This window comes from Lepidochelys kempii, chromosome 1 (genome assembly GCF_965140285.1).
Source record: "Lepidochelys kempii isolate rLepKem1 chromosome 1, rLepKem1.hap1, whole genome shotgun sequence".
NCBI lineage: Eukaryota > Metazoa > Chordata > Testudines > Cheloniidae > Lepidochelys > Lepidochelys kempii.
Window position 1 is genome coordinate 148,049,605 of NC_136380.1, and position 13,999 is coordinate 148,063,603.

A 13,999-nucleotide genomic window follows, 5' to 3' on the forward strand; every position below is an offset into this window, starting at 1 on the left:
AGTGAGACCTCCCCAGGTTAGCCCAGCTCGTTGAAGAAAAAGGGCGGAGGGCTGCTTTGCCAGAGAGAGAAACGGGCAGCGGCTGAGGGAGTGAGAGAAATACAGCACACCCCCTGCCTTCGCCCTCTCCCGTCCCTCGGGGTTCACGATTTGACTCCCAACCCGCTCGCAGAGCCAGCGCCCCGCCTGCGACACGTGACCGCCTCCAGCCGCAGCCGCAGCCGCAGGCTCAGCCTCGAACGTTGCCCCGTTGCCCGCGCCTCGCCCCCGCTCCGCGCCCCGCGCGCTGATTGGCCGGGCCGGCGCAGCGTGTCGGCCGGCGCCCCCTTCCCTCTCCCCGCCCCCGGAGCCCAGAGTGGAGCCACGCGCCGGTTACGTACGCAGGCAGAGAGGGCGCTGGAGACGCCGGGGAACGTTCTGCCCTCCAGCCCGCGGCCAGGGTCGCCTAGGAGACGCGCGGCTCGCGAGCGGCTCCCATGGCTGCGTCGCACCGAGTGGTGCTGGGGCCGCTGGTGGGTTCGATCGACCAGGGCACCAGCTCCACGCGCTTCCTGGTGAGTGACCCGCCCCACGCGGGCTCCGCCTGCGGCTGGGGCGGCGCGGTGCCCTGGCACGGGAGGCCGCCCGCGGCCGGCCGGTGCCCCCTGGCTCTGCCCGCGGCGGCGGCTGCTGCTGCGGCGGCGTCCAGTGCGCCTCTGGTCCCGTGGCGGGGGCCGCCCCCGGGGAGACCCACCGGTCTCTGCTCGGAGACCCGCCGCCCCGCCTGTGGGCATGGGGAGCTGGCCAGCAGCACCTCTGGTAGGCGGCGTGGTAGCCGGGCCTCGTTGGGTATGTCCACACGGAGCCCTGGCTCAGACTCCGGTTTGACCTCCCTTGGAGAGACCAGCAAGCCCTCCCTGCCATCTGCACGTAAATCACTCTGACTCGGACCTGCAGTCCCAGGTGCCTGCTTAGGGGTGGGTCAGAGCCTGAGTCCCCTTGTGAATTGGGTCCAAGCCCTGTCACTTTGCAGGCCGGTGTTACAAGGTCTAGGTAAAAAGAAAAGGAGGACTAAGGTGCCACAAATCCTCCTTTTCTTTTTCGCGGATACAGACTTACACGGCTGCTACTCTGAAAGGTCTACGTAGTGCCCTATGGCCGAGTTAGCAGCACTGTGAGAACTGGGTCTAGCAGTTGTAAACCTAGGTTCACAATGTTGTATGGGTGATCAAGCGTGGGTTTGGAAACACTGGTACACTACCATAGCGCTTGGGTCAATTGACTTAAACTCGTAGGCTTCGGGGCTAAACATTGCAGTGTAGACATTCAGGCTTGGACTGGAGCCTGTACTCTGAGACCCTCCCTTTTTGAGGTGTCTCAGTGTCTGGACTCCAGCCTGAGCCTGAAGGCTACACGGCAGTTTTTAGCCGTGTGAGACCACATCAGCTCTGGGTCCCATGGACCTGGGCTTAGTGTGCAGCGCACCGTTGAATCCACTAGGTGTTTCGCCACTGAGTTCAGAGGCTGCAGGATTCTCCCCATGGCTCTGATTCTCTGCGGCTACATTGCACCTTGTGTTGTTGCTGACACCTACGAAATGTTACTTTTCTGATTTGGAAGTGGCTTACATCCACTGTGAACCTAGCCAATATGTGTGGATGTGAAATGTGTAAACCAGGTGTCCGCACAGAATCCGGTCCCATGGCTTGCCTTAAAGTTACTGATGATGTGTAGTGTAAAATAGCACAGTGACTCAACTGCACTGCCACTCTGAAGCCTGTTTCTGCCTGTATGAATAATGACTCCTGCTAATGCCATGGGTAGGCCCTAATTCTGCGAAGACTTAGCACACACTTAGCTTTACACACTGAGAAGTTCTAGTGACTTAAATGGACTTTTCACAGTGCATAAAGTTTAAGCATATGTGTAAGTCTTTAGTCTACAGGTCTTCGATAGGTCCTCAAATGATAAAGATAATTAAAGGCCCTGGTATGCACCATAGCTTAACTAAAATATATTTGCTCTGAAAGCTAGTGCACAAAGCTTAAGGCCAGTAATGGTTCTTTTATTTTATTTAAAAAGCCAAATTGTGAGTTATTTGTGAGGGTGATTTCCGAATTGGTTGTCAGCTTATTTCCCAGAATTAATTATCAGCTTGTTTCCCAGAGCAGAAAGTGAAACTAAATTGTAGAGAAGGGAATTGTAAAAATAAATTAATGGATTATTTAATAATAACCTCGTTTAATTGCAAAATGGAGGCCCCAGCCATTTGGGTGCTGTTATAATATAAACCTTCATTCAACCTTCCCACCATCACACTGCATGCAGAGCTTCCCTTGAATCTCACTGGTGATCTTATGCAAAAATTGTGGACTCAGCATATTTTTGTGAGTAGGAATGAGTTTTAAATTATGTAAATTGCCTATAAATGTTTTGTTTCTGATCAACAGAGTGGAAGAGTGTTGGACTATTAGAGATCATAGTAGGCTAAAAAAAATGTGGGAACTAATCATACAGAGAGACTGAAACTTACTATATACAAGGTGCTGCCAAATGCACAGAGTATACAAGCTGGGGGGGGGGTGGAATATTCTTGTTCTTGCAGGTTGCCAAAAAAAAATTCCTAAATTGAATCTATTCCATGCAGATGAGTTGCTGAAGAGGGAGACTAGTCTGGAATTGAGTGTCATCTTGACCGATGTGAAAATTTATTTCCCCTTGCCCTTTTCCTTATAGAATTGTCAAATGACAAAATAAAATCTGGGCGTGGAAAGGAATTCTAGACTTGCAGCTGAGGATTGTCCCTTGTGGTGGCAATAGATGCAGCTACCTTGCAAGTGCCAACTAGGAAAATGAAAATATGGAAAAACTTAACCTAATTTCAAGTGTTAATCTGCTTTATTTGTACCAGTAAGTTTATTTGGCAAAAGCTCCTTTTGAGTAGACTTAAGAGACTTACCCAACTTCAAAATTCCCTTTTTTTTTTTTAAATCAACTTTAGTTACATGTAACATGTCAGGTTACTTTATAAGGATTGGAGAAAGTCTGTTTTGTTTTTAAATGTCTCCTTTTGACAGCATTTTGTATATAGTCAGACTATCATTCACTCTTGTGAGATTAGTTTCCTCTTCTGGTTGTATTATAAACACACAAAGAAGAGGAAAATATTTTTAAAAAACAGAAGTGTGATTGTAAATTTCCAGGAATATATAGGTGCAGGTGTAGAACCTGCAACCACTCCTAATTCTTTTTTAATTTAAAAAATTGCAAAATGTAGCTGTTTTCTTAAAATAGCGGTGTGATTGAAATATTACAAAAATAAAAAGTGCCATGAACTTGAATGTCAAGAGATCTCCTTTTACCTCAGTGAGCAGAGAGTTAACTCATAAACACCAACATTGTGAAAATAGTATAGAGGGACCTATGCTCTACTGCACCATTCGCTCAGAAAAAATGTATATGCATAAAATAACACTAAATGGGGGGGGGGGAGACTTGCTGAGGGAACATACCATTTTACAAGGGAAATGTTTCATGTACCAGTCTACTGTTACAAATCTAGTGTTCTGTTAGTCTGTTTTTTCACTAGATCTAGCCTCTTCTTACCTGTCCACCTTAATGTCTTGGCTTCTATGCTTGTTTTCATCTTCATGTATGTCTTTCCCTATCATTTCCAACTGTTTTTCTTTCTTTTTATGTCTGCATCATCCATCTCAGTAGGAGGCAACAGTTACTTACCTTGCTTATGCCTATTATTAATACAGAAGCACTTGTAGCAGCGGTGTGACTATTACTCTGGCCACGTGATTTTAGGCAACTTCCAAGTGATATTTGCTATTGTCAGGAGTAAAGATATGGTCATGGAGTTAAAATGCTGTGCCATTCTCTTCCTTGGGTGAGTGAGAAGAATGTGTGTGAATCCTACATTGCATTTAAACCTTCTGGATACCACTAAAAGATATTCAAAGCATGGGTGGAAAAATCAGGTAGACAAAACAAATGCTCCTAGATGGATTAAGATGGTACCTTGTGATACGTCCTGACAATTACTTTAGCAAAGCTTTTGACACGGTCTCCCACAGTATTCTTTCCAGCAAGTTAAAGTAGTTTGGGCTGGATGAATGGACTATAAGGTGGATAGAAAGTTGGCTAGATTGTCGGGCTCAACGGGTAATGATCAATGGCTCCATGTCTAGTTGGCAGCCGGTATCAAGTGGAGTGCCACTAGGGTCATTCCTCGGGCCGGTTTTGTTCAATATCTTCATTAATGATCTGGAGGATGGTGCGGATTGCACCCTCAGCAAGTTTGCAGATGACACTAAACTGGGAGGAGAGGTAGATACGCTGGAGGGTAGGGATAGGATACAGAGGGCCCTAGACCAATTAGAGGATTGGGCCAAAAGAAGTCTGATGAGGTTCAACAAGGACAAGTGCGGAGTCCTGCACTTAGGACGGAAGAATCCCATGCACCGCTACAGACTAGGGACTGAATGGCTCGGCAGCAGTTCTGCGGAAAAGGACCTAGGGGTTACAGTGGACGAGAAGCTGGATATGAGTCAACAGCGTGCCCTTGTTGCCAAGAAGGCCAGTGGCATTTTGGGCTGTATAAGTAGGGGCATTGCCAGCAGATCGGGAGACGTGATCATTCCCCTCTATTTGGCACTGGTGAGGCCTTACCTGGAGTCCTGTGTCCAGTTTTGTGCCCCACGCTGCAAGAAGGATGTGGAAAAATTGGAAAGAGTCCAGCGGAGGGCAACAAAAATGATTAGGGGACTGGAACGCATGACTTATGAGGAGAGGCTGAGGGAACTGGGATTGTTTAGTCTGCGGAAGAGAAGAATGAGGGGGATTTGATAGCTGCTTTCAACTACCTGAAAGGGGGTTCCAAAGAGGATGGATCTAGACTGTTCTCAATGGTAGCAGATGACAGAACGAGGAGTAATGGTCTCAAGTTGCAGTGGGGGAGGTTTAGGTTGGATATTAGGAAAAACTTTTTCACTAGGAGGGTAGGGAAGCACTGGACTGAGTTACCTAGGGAGGTGGTGGAATCTCTTTTTTTAGAGGTTTTTAAGGTCAAGCTTAACGAAGTCCTGGCTGGGATGATTTAGTTGGGGATTGGTCCTGCTTTGAGCAAGTGGTTGGACTAGAAGACCTTCTGAGGTCCCTTCCAACCCTGATATTCTATGATTCTATGAAAAGGAAAAATAAAGTAAAATTTAGCACAACTGCAGACTGTCACCTTTTGTCCCTTAAACTTATTTCATTCTTTGTCAGTAGGTACTTTCTTTGTGTCTGTCAAGTGGCAGCCCTGGAAGCAATAGTTTATGGGGGAGGACTTTAGTCCCTCCCCTTTTTACCAAAAATCCTAGCTGTTTGACTTCAAACACCCTTTTCTACCTCTTTTTAGAGGCTGATGATTAAGTTTTTATGAGGGTTTTGTTTTCTTTGCCAAACGGCAAAAGGCACAACTTAAACCAACAAAACTGGTTTAACTTAAAAACAAAACTTTTTCAGAATAACAGGGAGAATCACATTAAAACAAAAGAAATGGCATATCTAACATATTGCTTGACACACCTTAGAGATTTTTTTTTGTAAATATGACTTCATTAAATTTGTTGCAGCATTGACTGTACAGCTATACAATTAAAGATGTATGCAATAAAATTGTTTAAGGGAGAATGCTGGTTTAATTTTTCAATAATTTGTTGTAAGACTACCTGTACATGACGAGAGCTTTGCAACACCTTTAACCAGACTTTTGTGATTAAATCTCAGTGTTAGTAAAGTAGAAACTACATATAGACAATGCTATACAAGAGAGCATGGAGATATATAAAGTATCTTAGAGGTCACCAAGGGATCATCAAACTAGCATTTTTTTGCACTGGAACTTCCTCAGGGAAGGATTTCCCTCGCCCTGTGATAGGTAGATTCAAGAAACTGGTAAACTTTATTCACTGCAAGGAATATTCACCCTCTCATCCTTCCAATGCTCAGCCTGTGTCACATCCCTCCTCTTGTCTCCAATTCCTTCCTCAGTTATAGTCTGTAATCCTGGTTTGAAAGATGTTACAGAACTCACCAGGCAGATGTTACATTGGCATTTCAATAATTTAGTGTTTTATCAGGTGTTCCATAGCAGGATGGGCATTCAGCAGTCTTTTCTGCATATGGTGGTTACTGTCCCCTGTACAATCTAACCCCTGACTTTCCAGACTCTGGGGCTCAACTTTATCTCAAAACCTAGCATTTTAAATGCCCGTTTGATCTTATCTATGACCTAGTCACCCAAAGGTTCAAAGTGACTGAATCTTAGTTTGCATGTCAGTTATTCCTGGCTGAAGCAGTTAGCTTGAGCCAAATCTGGTCTCTTTTTTTGGGCAACACTATTCTATCCTGTTGTCCAGCTGAAATTACATGTAGAGGCTGTAAGTAATCCCTCAAGGGGTTGGGGAGAATTTCCTCACCACAGACATTCTGTTGGGCTGTTATAATAGCTGGTCTCTCATGAATCCCAGTGCAGGGCATCTGTCAGGAAGGCAGAGCTGTAATGCATGCCACAATGGTCACTGGCAGCGTTGGGCTGACTGCTATAACTCAAAGCAGCCCCGAGGAGTGCTCAAGTTTTGCTGGCAACTGTCTTGCCCCAGGATATATTGTGTCAATGTTTGACTTTGTTTTTGTTTTGTTTTTCGATATACCATTGCAAGAGGTGTATGTTAATGTCATGCTGTACAGTAACCTATTACATTGCAAATGGCTCCAAAGCTATTTCCTTATATCATGTTAGTCCCTGCCATAATTTAATGCCATGTATTGCATCAAGAGAAGCAAAACAGTGTCACAGGTACTAAGTCCATAGTCTCTGTAAGCAAAATGACAAATACAGCACTAAAACAACTGACCAGTTTGTTCTCTCACACTGTTACCTTCCACTTCTGTATAGAAAGATTTTGACTTACTCTTGGCACATTAGTTTATGCTGCTTCTCCATTCTTATTTATACCTTTGGTGACTAAACTTTGTAATGGAATTCAGTGTGTGTGTGTGTGCTGGGAATTGAATGAGCACATAAGTCTGTGTATTGCAAAATGACTGCAGACGTCGAGTAGTAAGAAGTTTTATCTGGCTGCTAAGTGCACATTCAGGCCAAAATGAACTTTTGATTGCTCTTGCCTGAGATCATCTGAATCAGTGGGGGAGGAAAACTGATTGGGGGAAGGGACAGGAACTGTCTCAAAAACCTGGTTTTATTTTTGGCTTACCTGCATCACTGATATCAGAACAGATTTTGTCAGTCTGGCTTGTTTTTTCTGTTTTGTTAAGTATTGGTCTGGTGTCTAAAGCATGTTTTGGTTTTGCTCCATGTGTTAGGAGGTTAGGATTGCTATATAGGAATGGATTGTTTTCATTTGTTTTCAGGTTTTTGATCTCTCTGTCTCTGGTAGAGACAGCGTCTGCTGCTTTGGTTGAGATTGTGCTAGAAGTAGACTGAATGCATCTAAGGAGACCAGAGGGAACACTTACCCAGTTGTGCTCTGTCAATATTCTGGCAGGTGTTCTCTGTAGGGATGATATTTGATTGCAGTGGTGGAGGATTTCTATTGAGAATTTGTCCCAGTTGATGACAGCATCCTAGTGGTGGTAAATAGTTATGTGAGAACCAACACCAAGGCTGGCAAAATGGGGATGAGCGTGCTGCATTCCAACTACTTCAGCCCTCATTGGCTTGGGAGTGAAAGCTTTGCCTGGCTTAACGTGCTGCCATTAAGCTGTCTGAGTGACTTCACCCATTTGTGCCAGCATCCTTCTTAGCTGAAAGAAAGACAGGAATACGCTGTCCTCCATTTGGGAGTGTGTATGAATGTTGCTAATGTGCCAAAAGGTGTAGTCTGATCTTAGTGAAATAAATGCTTAGCAAATGGTTTTGTTACTCGGCTTTTGACTTTTTTTTTTTTTTTTTAAATTCTTTGTATCTCTTTCCTCTTGATGTGCACACACAAGCCCTTGTAATCATTAATGGAAGCTGGATTGGTGCACTGAGGAAGAAATTATTTATATTGTCATAGCACCTAGAAGTCCTGATGCCAGGCACTGTACAAATATGTAGTATAGACAGTCCCTTCCTGTCCTGAAGAGTTTAGTGTAGCTTAATGCTAAGACTGAACAGGTAGATGAAACAGAAGATGGGTAGATAGAGGGAAGAGGAAGGAAGAGATAACCATAGTATATTTTGTGTAATCTAGCTGTGCATGCCACATAACTACTAGGCAAGGGGCAAGTTAACAACTGGCAGTGTTCTCTGGCATCATAGCAGAAGTGAGTCTCTGAGCTCAATTTTATCACTTTGGACAGTACAGAAATGAAATCACTTTACCACTTTCATGACTAGCTACTTGATTTGGAAGCATGGGTGGGGATAAAGAAAGTAGCTATAACGTCTAACGTCACTTGGTGTAATTTTACACACAGGCCTAGGTTGCTCAACTAGGGTTGCCAGTTGTCCAGATTTCAACCAGAACAGCTGGTCAAAAATGGTGCTCGGGTCAGCACCATTAAAAGTCCAGTCGGCGATGCAGTGGGGCAAAGCCAGGCTCCCTGCCAGCCCTAGCTCTTCACGGCTCCTGGAAGCACCCAGCATGTCCGGCCCCTAGATGCAAGGGCAGCCATGGGGGCTCCGCCCACTGCCCCCGCTACGACCACTGGCTCCCCAGCTCTCATTGCCTGAGAAACAGAGCCAATGGAGCTGCAGGGGTGGCACGTGCGGGCAGCGTGTAGAGCTGTCTAGCTCCTTTGTCTAGGAGTTGGACATGCTGGCTGCTTCCAGGATCTGCCTGCGGTAAGCACTGCCCATCTGGAGCCTGCACCTCCTCCCACACTGCAACCCCCTTCCCTGCGCCCCCTTCTGCACCCCAAACCACTCCTCCCCACCCCAGAGCCCACACCCCCAGCCATAGCCCTTACTGCACCCCACCCCATTGCCCCAGGTTGGAACCTCCTCCTGCACCCGAAGTCCCTCCAGGAGCCTGCGCCCCTTCCTGCACCCCAAGTCCCTGTTCCCCAGCCCCATCCCAAAGCCCACACTCCCGGCTGGAGCCTGCACCTCAACCCCCTGCCTCAGCCCTGAGCCCCCTCCTGCACTCCAAACCCCTCGGCCCTAGAGCAGAGCCCTCTCCCACACCCTGAATCCCTCATTTCTGGCCCAACCCCAGAGTCCGCACCTCCAACCAGAGCCCTCACCTCCTCCCACACACCAAGCCCCTGCCCCAGCCCAGTGAGAGGGGGGAGAGTGAGCAACGGAGGGAGGGGGGGATGGAGTGAGCAGGGGGCAAGGCCTTGAAGAAGGGGCAGGGCAAGGGTGTTCGGTTTGGTGTGATTAGAAAGTTGGCAACCCTATGCTCAATGGAAATGTAACATACCTTCACTTTGTTATTGTCTCCTCATATATGGTTTATTTAATCCTGTAGGCATAAATTTATTTAATCTGTATCCTTGTTATTTGCAGGTTTTTAATGCGAAAACAGCAGAGCTCCTGAGTCACCATCAAGTAGAAATAAAACAGAAATTCCCTAAAGAAGGGTATGATCTCTGTATATCTTCTGTTCCATTTCTGTCTACCTTTCAATCTGGCAAAAGCCTATTTAATAGGATCTATGTATGCATAATTACACTTGAAGCCTGTTAAGAATATGGAATCAGTTGCTAATGTTTTAGAGTGGTCGGAAAGAATAATTAAATAGATCCTTTTTTTAAAAACAAGACAAAAAACTCCCTCCTTTGTATGGCCTAATGGAAATCTTATTAATTCCTAAAAATGTTTATGAAAGTTCAACCCTCGCAATAGTCACTCACCCATTCTTTCTTCCACTGTCCAGGCTTTCTTAAAATGGTGAAACTATTCTCTTGACTGACTTGCTTATCTTTACATTCTCCAGCTTCACCTATGGAGTCTGCACAACTTATTCTGTAGCTCTAAATTTGCTGTACACTGTTCACTAAGTGTTATCCCTAGACTCTTCTCCCTCTGTACTGAGGCAGTATACATGTATCTATAGAAGATTTTGAAATACCACATTGACTTTTTCTCTAAAAATGTAGACTGACTATTCAAACTATTCTTTTGCTTGATTAAACAAACACTTTCTATATGATACAGAATTAGGTTGGTCATTCTGACATGGAATCAAAGCAAGTTGACTAGAGGGAAAAACTAGCTGAGTTAACTTTTTGATACTCTTTAATATTGTGAACATGTGACTTTATGGCCTGCTCTTAGAATTCATATACAACTCTCCATAAATGTAACATCTGCCTCATGTTTTGGTTCTTTTTTGATTGCTGTCTAATATTTGTTAAAGATGGGTGGAGCAAGATCCAAAGGAAATCTTGCAATCTGTTTATGAATGTGTGGAGAAAACATGTGAGAAATTGAACCAGCTAAACGTAGACATCACCAACATAAAAGGTATTGTTGCAGTTTCTTATGTGTAACTAGTTGCTTTTGAGAACATGCTTTGGGGACTGGGGAAGGTCAGATCATCCAGTAATGAAGCCAGTGATTAGAAAGGAAGTAGGATTTAGCCCCATGTCAAAAAAAGCTCTGCATGTTGGGGAAATAAGGTATTGCTGACACTTACTAGCCGTGCATTGTTTTGCCAAATAGACCAAATAAAATTCTCTCCCCGGGGATTGCAAAGAGGTTATGCAGCTAATGGATGAAATACTGATCACATTACACTGCAGTGCCTGCTGTTACAAAACTTCAGTTTCTTTGTTCATGTCTGTTTGTGAAAGTTAAACAGAAGAATAAGAGATGTAGAGCAGAGTTCAGTTTTTTGAAATGAGAGAAAAGTGGTATTCCAAGAATGTAAAAGGCATAAGCCAAAAGGTTTTTATTTTCCTTTCACTTCCTTTTCTTCCTTGCCTGCCCTCTAAAAATCTCTAATGTGTACTTTTCCCCCCTTCCTTTGTTTGTTTTCCAGCTATTGGAGTCAGCAATCAGAGAGAGACAACTGTGGTTTGGGACAAGACAACTGGAGAACCTCTATATGATGCTATTGGTACGTATCACAGTGCCTGCATGGTGTATATGGCTTCTTAAAGTTTATATACTCTTCCTTTCAGTACAGCCTTGCTGCAGTTTTACTTGCAGATTCTTAGAAATCCTATATGAATCTTGTTAGAACCTGCAAATAATAATGACAACTTTTGGTGGCCTTTCCCAAAAATTGCGTGTTTGCAACCACTGATGCTGCAGTTACACAGAAAAATATCCTAGTTAAATATTCTATCACATCACAGTTTAGCTTAATAAATCTTTTAATCAGGCTTCAGCAAAATAGAATGTTGACAGCTTGTGCTTGTCAGAGGTCTGAAGTTCTGCCTTGTCTTTTGCTGTAGAATTGAAGGGTCCTAAGAACTTTCAGAAACCTGAACTTGGCATTGCTTTGAGAGAGGAGATTTAAGTTCTTCCTTCCAAGTAGCTTTTTGTGTTTAATGTTCAAGTGTGTGACGTTTAAGACTTTATCTTAGGTAAAACTGAGCATCAGTAATTCTTTAACACTGTTTACTACTGTAGTTGAGTATTCACCGAGAAATAGTAAATAAACCTATTACTGTATGTACTTTAAGCTTTCTAGTTGAGTGGCCTTGGTCTTCTGGCAAACTATTAAGTATGGTTACTCACTCACTTGTTTGACCTCTGAATTGTTCATTAATAGACTGAGAAACACAAAGTATATCCTTTGTAGCCTCTCTTTGTAGAAAGTCATATTGTGATGTTACAGACCACTTAGCCTTGCAAATAGAATGAGGTTACCTGTCCCTTTTACCTTTTTACAATGATACAGAAATATACATAAGAATATTTCTTTCCTATCAATTTTTTCTTTACTAAAAATATTTTAGTGTGAGTTTCCTGACATTAAGGACTTCAGCAATTTTTAGTAGAAGCTATACAGTTCTGCTGTTCTTTGGCTATGACAAATAGCAAATGGTGGTTGAATTATTGTAAATGTTTTGTCTGTGTGATCTATTTTGGTTTGTAGTGTGGCTTGACCTGAGAACCCAGCCAACAGTTGAGAGACTTCTTAAAATAATTCCAGGGGAAAATAAATCCTTTTTTAAGGTAAGGGATTTTTCTAGAATATCCAGTTAGTAATGCTTTAAATTAAGATTTCCAAATAGTCTCCGTGTGTGTTAATGATTTTCTATTTGAAGTCTTGGGCATTATGTACCAGATGCCTGTCTTAAACCCACTAAACTCAGAGTTAGGGCTTCCACTAGAATAGGAGTTAATATGGTCTTCAACCCACTTTCCCATCCTACGTTTGTCATATTAAATAATTATTAGAGTAACTTTTAATTTATAGCATTAATTTAATATGGCTAATTTGAGAGTTGAGAAGCAGTTTCACTAGAGTCCATCTTCCTTTCACATTCAGCTTTTAACCTGGTGGCTGTATGCTGGCCAAATGATGTCCAGCTTCTTTGTTCTATAGCCACACCTGGTAGGAGTGGGTCAGTGAACCAGCGTATCAGCTTGCTTGTCTATAAAGCTACAAATGTAACTGAAAGTTCATCCTTTCAGTGTCAGGTTGCTCATTGCAACATCAGTGTTTGCTGTCTTACCCCAAGCAGCTATCGCATACGATGTCTGCATATGCCTTTATCTTGTTGCCACGTAAAAGGTCTTTGAACCGTAAACTGATCAGTTGTTGTGATCGTTGTTCATAGGCATGTTGGTCTTTGGCTTTGATGTGTGAGGGTTTTACGGTATTGGGAATGCTTGGTCTTTTTTAAAAAAGAAGAAAAATAAGGTTTAAATAAAGAATCTTGAGTTTCCTTTCTCTTTCCCTAACTTCATAGACAAGTACAGTAGTCACTGGAGGGGATTAGCTCATGGCATGTCCTAAATGACCCTCACTCTTGCAGACTAGGACTGGCCTTCCGCTTAGCACGTATTTCAGTGCAGTGAAACTTCGATGGCTCCTAGACAACGTGGAAGAGATCAGGCAAGCTGTTCGTGATGGGCGAGCTATGTTTGGTACTATTGATTCATGGCTTATATGGGTATGTGTATGGGGGTTCTTTTTTAAAAAAAAGTTTTTTGTACAACAGATTTTCATTGTACACCTCTATACCAACTGTTAATAAAGGAATTCTCTGGAGGTCACATAACCAGAACTATATCTGTTGTGGAACTTGTGTGGCTACAAGCAACGTTTAAAAAAGAAATGTGTTTTAAAAAAAAAAAAAAAAAAAATCTGCTGCCTTAGAATATATGGGTGGAGGAAAAATTAAAACTTACATAAAATTTAGACTGGTAACCTTTCATAATCCCCGTTTTGTGTACATGCATTATATATTCTGTCCATTATGGATATCCTGGTCTTGCTCTTCATTCACGTAGTGCAAAGATATCAAAGTTCCGACTTATCTCAGGGGTGCAAAAATACTATTTCTATTTCTCAAAATACTTTATTGATTTCATTCTTACTAACTATAAAACCGACTATTAAACTGTGGCTTTTCAAACTTTCACCAGTTACTGGTGGGCTAGTAACTGGATTATTTTGTTTGAACTGTTGACTAATTTTTTTTTATTATTATTTTTTACTAATCTTCTTGGTTGCTTTTTCCAGAGTTTGACAGGTGGGAAGAATGGAGGTGTTCATTGTACAGATATCACCAATGCCAGTAGAACAATGTTGTTCAACATTCATTCCTTGGAGTGGGATTCTGAACTCTGCCAGTAAGTCTAATTTTTCATTTAAATCTGTTGAAATAGCTGTATTAGTCAATGATGTGTAAAGACAGACACTAATTGTGCTTTTCAAAATAAGAATCTTCCATCAATGCTTGTCTGGTCACATTTGTGACCAAGAAGAGCGATTAGTTGCATTTATTATGGATATAACAATTAGGGTTTATTCTCTCTAAATAGCTACATAACTACTGTTTGGATTAATGAAAAGGCCAGATCTTTCTAGATTGAAAACCTGGTACACAGAAGTGA

At 43.1% G+C, this 13,999-nt stretch overlaps 1 protein-coding gene across 3 annotated transcripts in view; it reads left to right on the forward strand.

Annotated features, from left to right (window-relative positions):
• Nucleotides 1-329: 329 nt before the first annotated feature.
• Nucleotides 330-13,999, forward strand: part of GK (glycerol kinase) — a 46,240-nt gene continuing 32,570 nt past the window's right edge. Inside the window, exons 1-7 of one of the 3 annotated variants that reach the window (XM_073357779.2) lie at nucleotides 331-554; nucleotides 9,488-9,561; nucleotides 10,341-10,447; nucleotides 10,965-11,042; nucleotides 12,030-12,109; nucleotides 12,916-13,053; nucleotides 13,626-13,735. In XM_073357779.2, coding sequence (XP_073213880.1) covers nucleotides 477-554; nucleotides 9,488-9,561; nucleotides 10,341-10,447; nucleotides 10,965-11,042; nucleotides 12,030-12,109; nucleotides 12,916-13,053; nucleotides 13,626-13,735 — 665 coding nt within the window. In that variant the 5' untranslated portion in view covers nucleotides 331-476. Of the gene's footprint in view, nucleotides 555-9,487; nucleotides 9,562-10,340; nucleotides 10,448-10,964; nucleotides 11,043-12,029; nucleotides 12,110-12,915; nucleotides 13,054-13,625; nucleotides 13,736-13,999 lie in introns of all 3 variants that reach the window. The other 2 variants (XM_073357782.2, XM_073357793.2) reach the window with 2 other exon arrangements.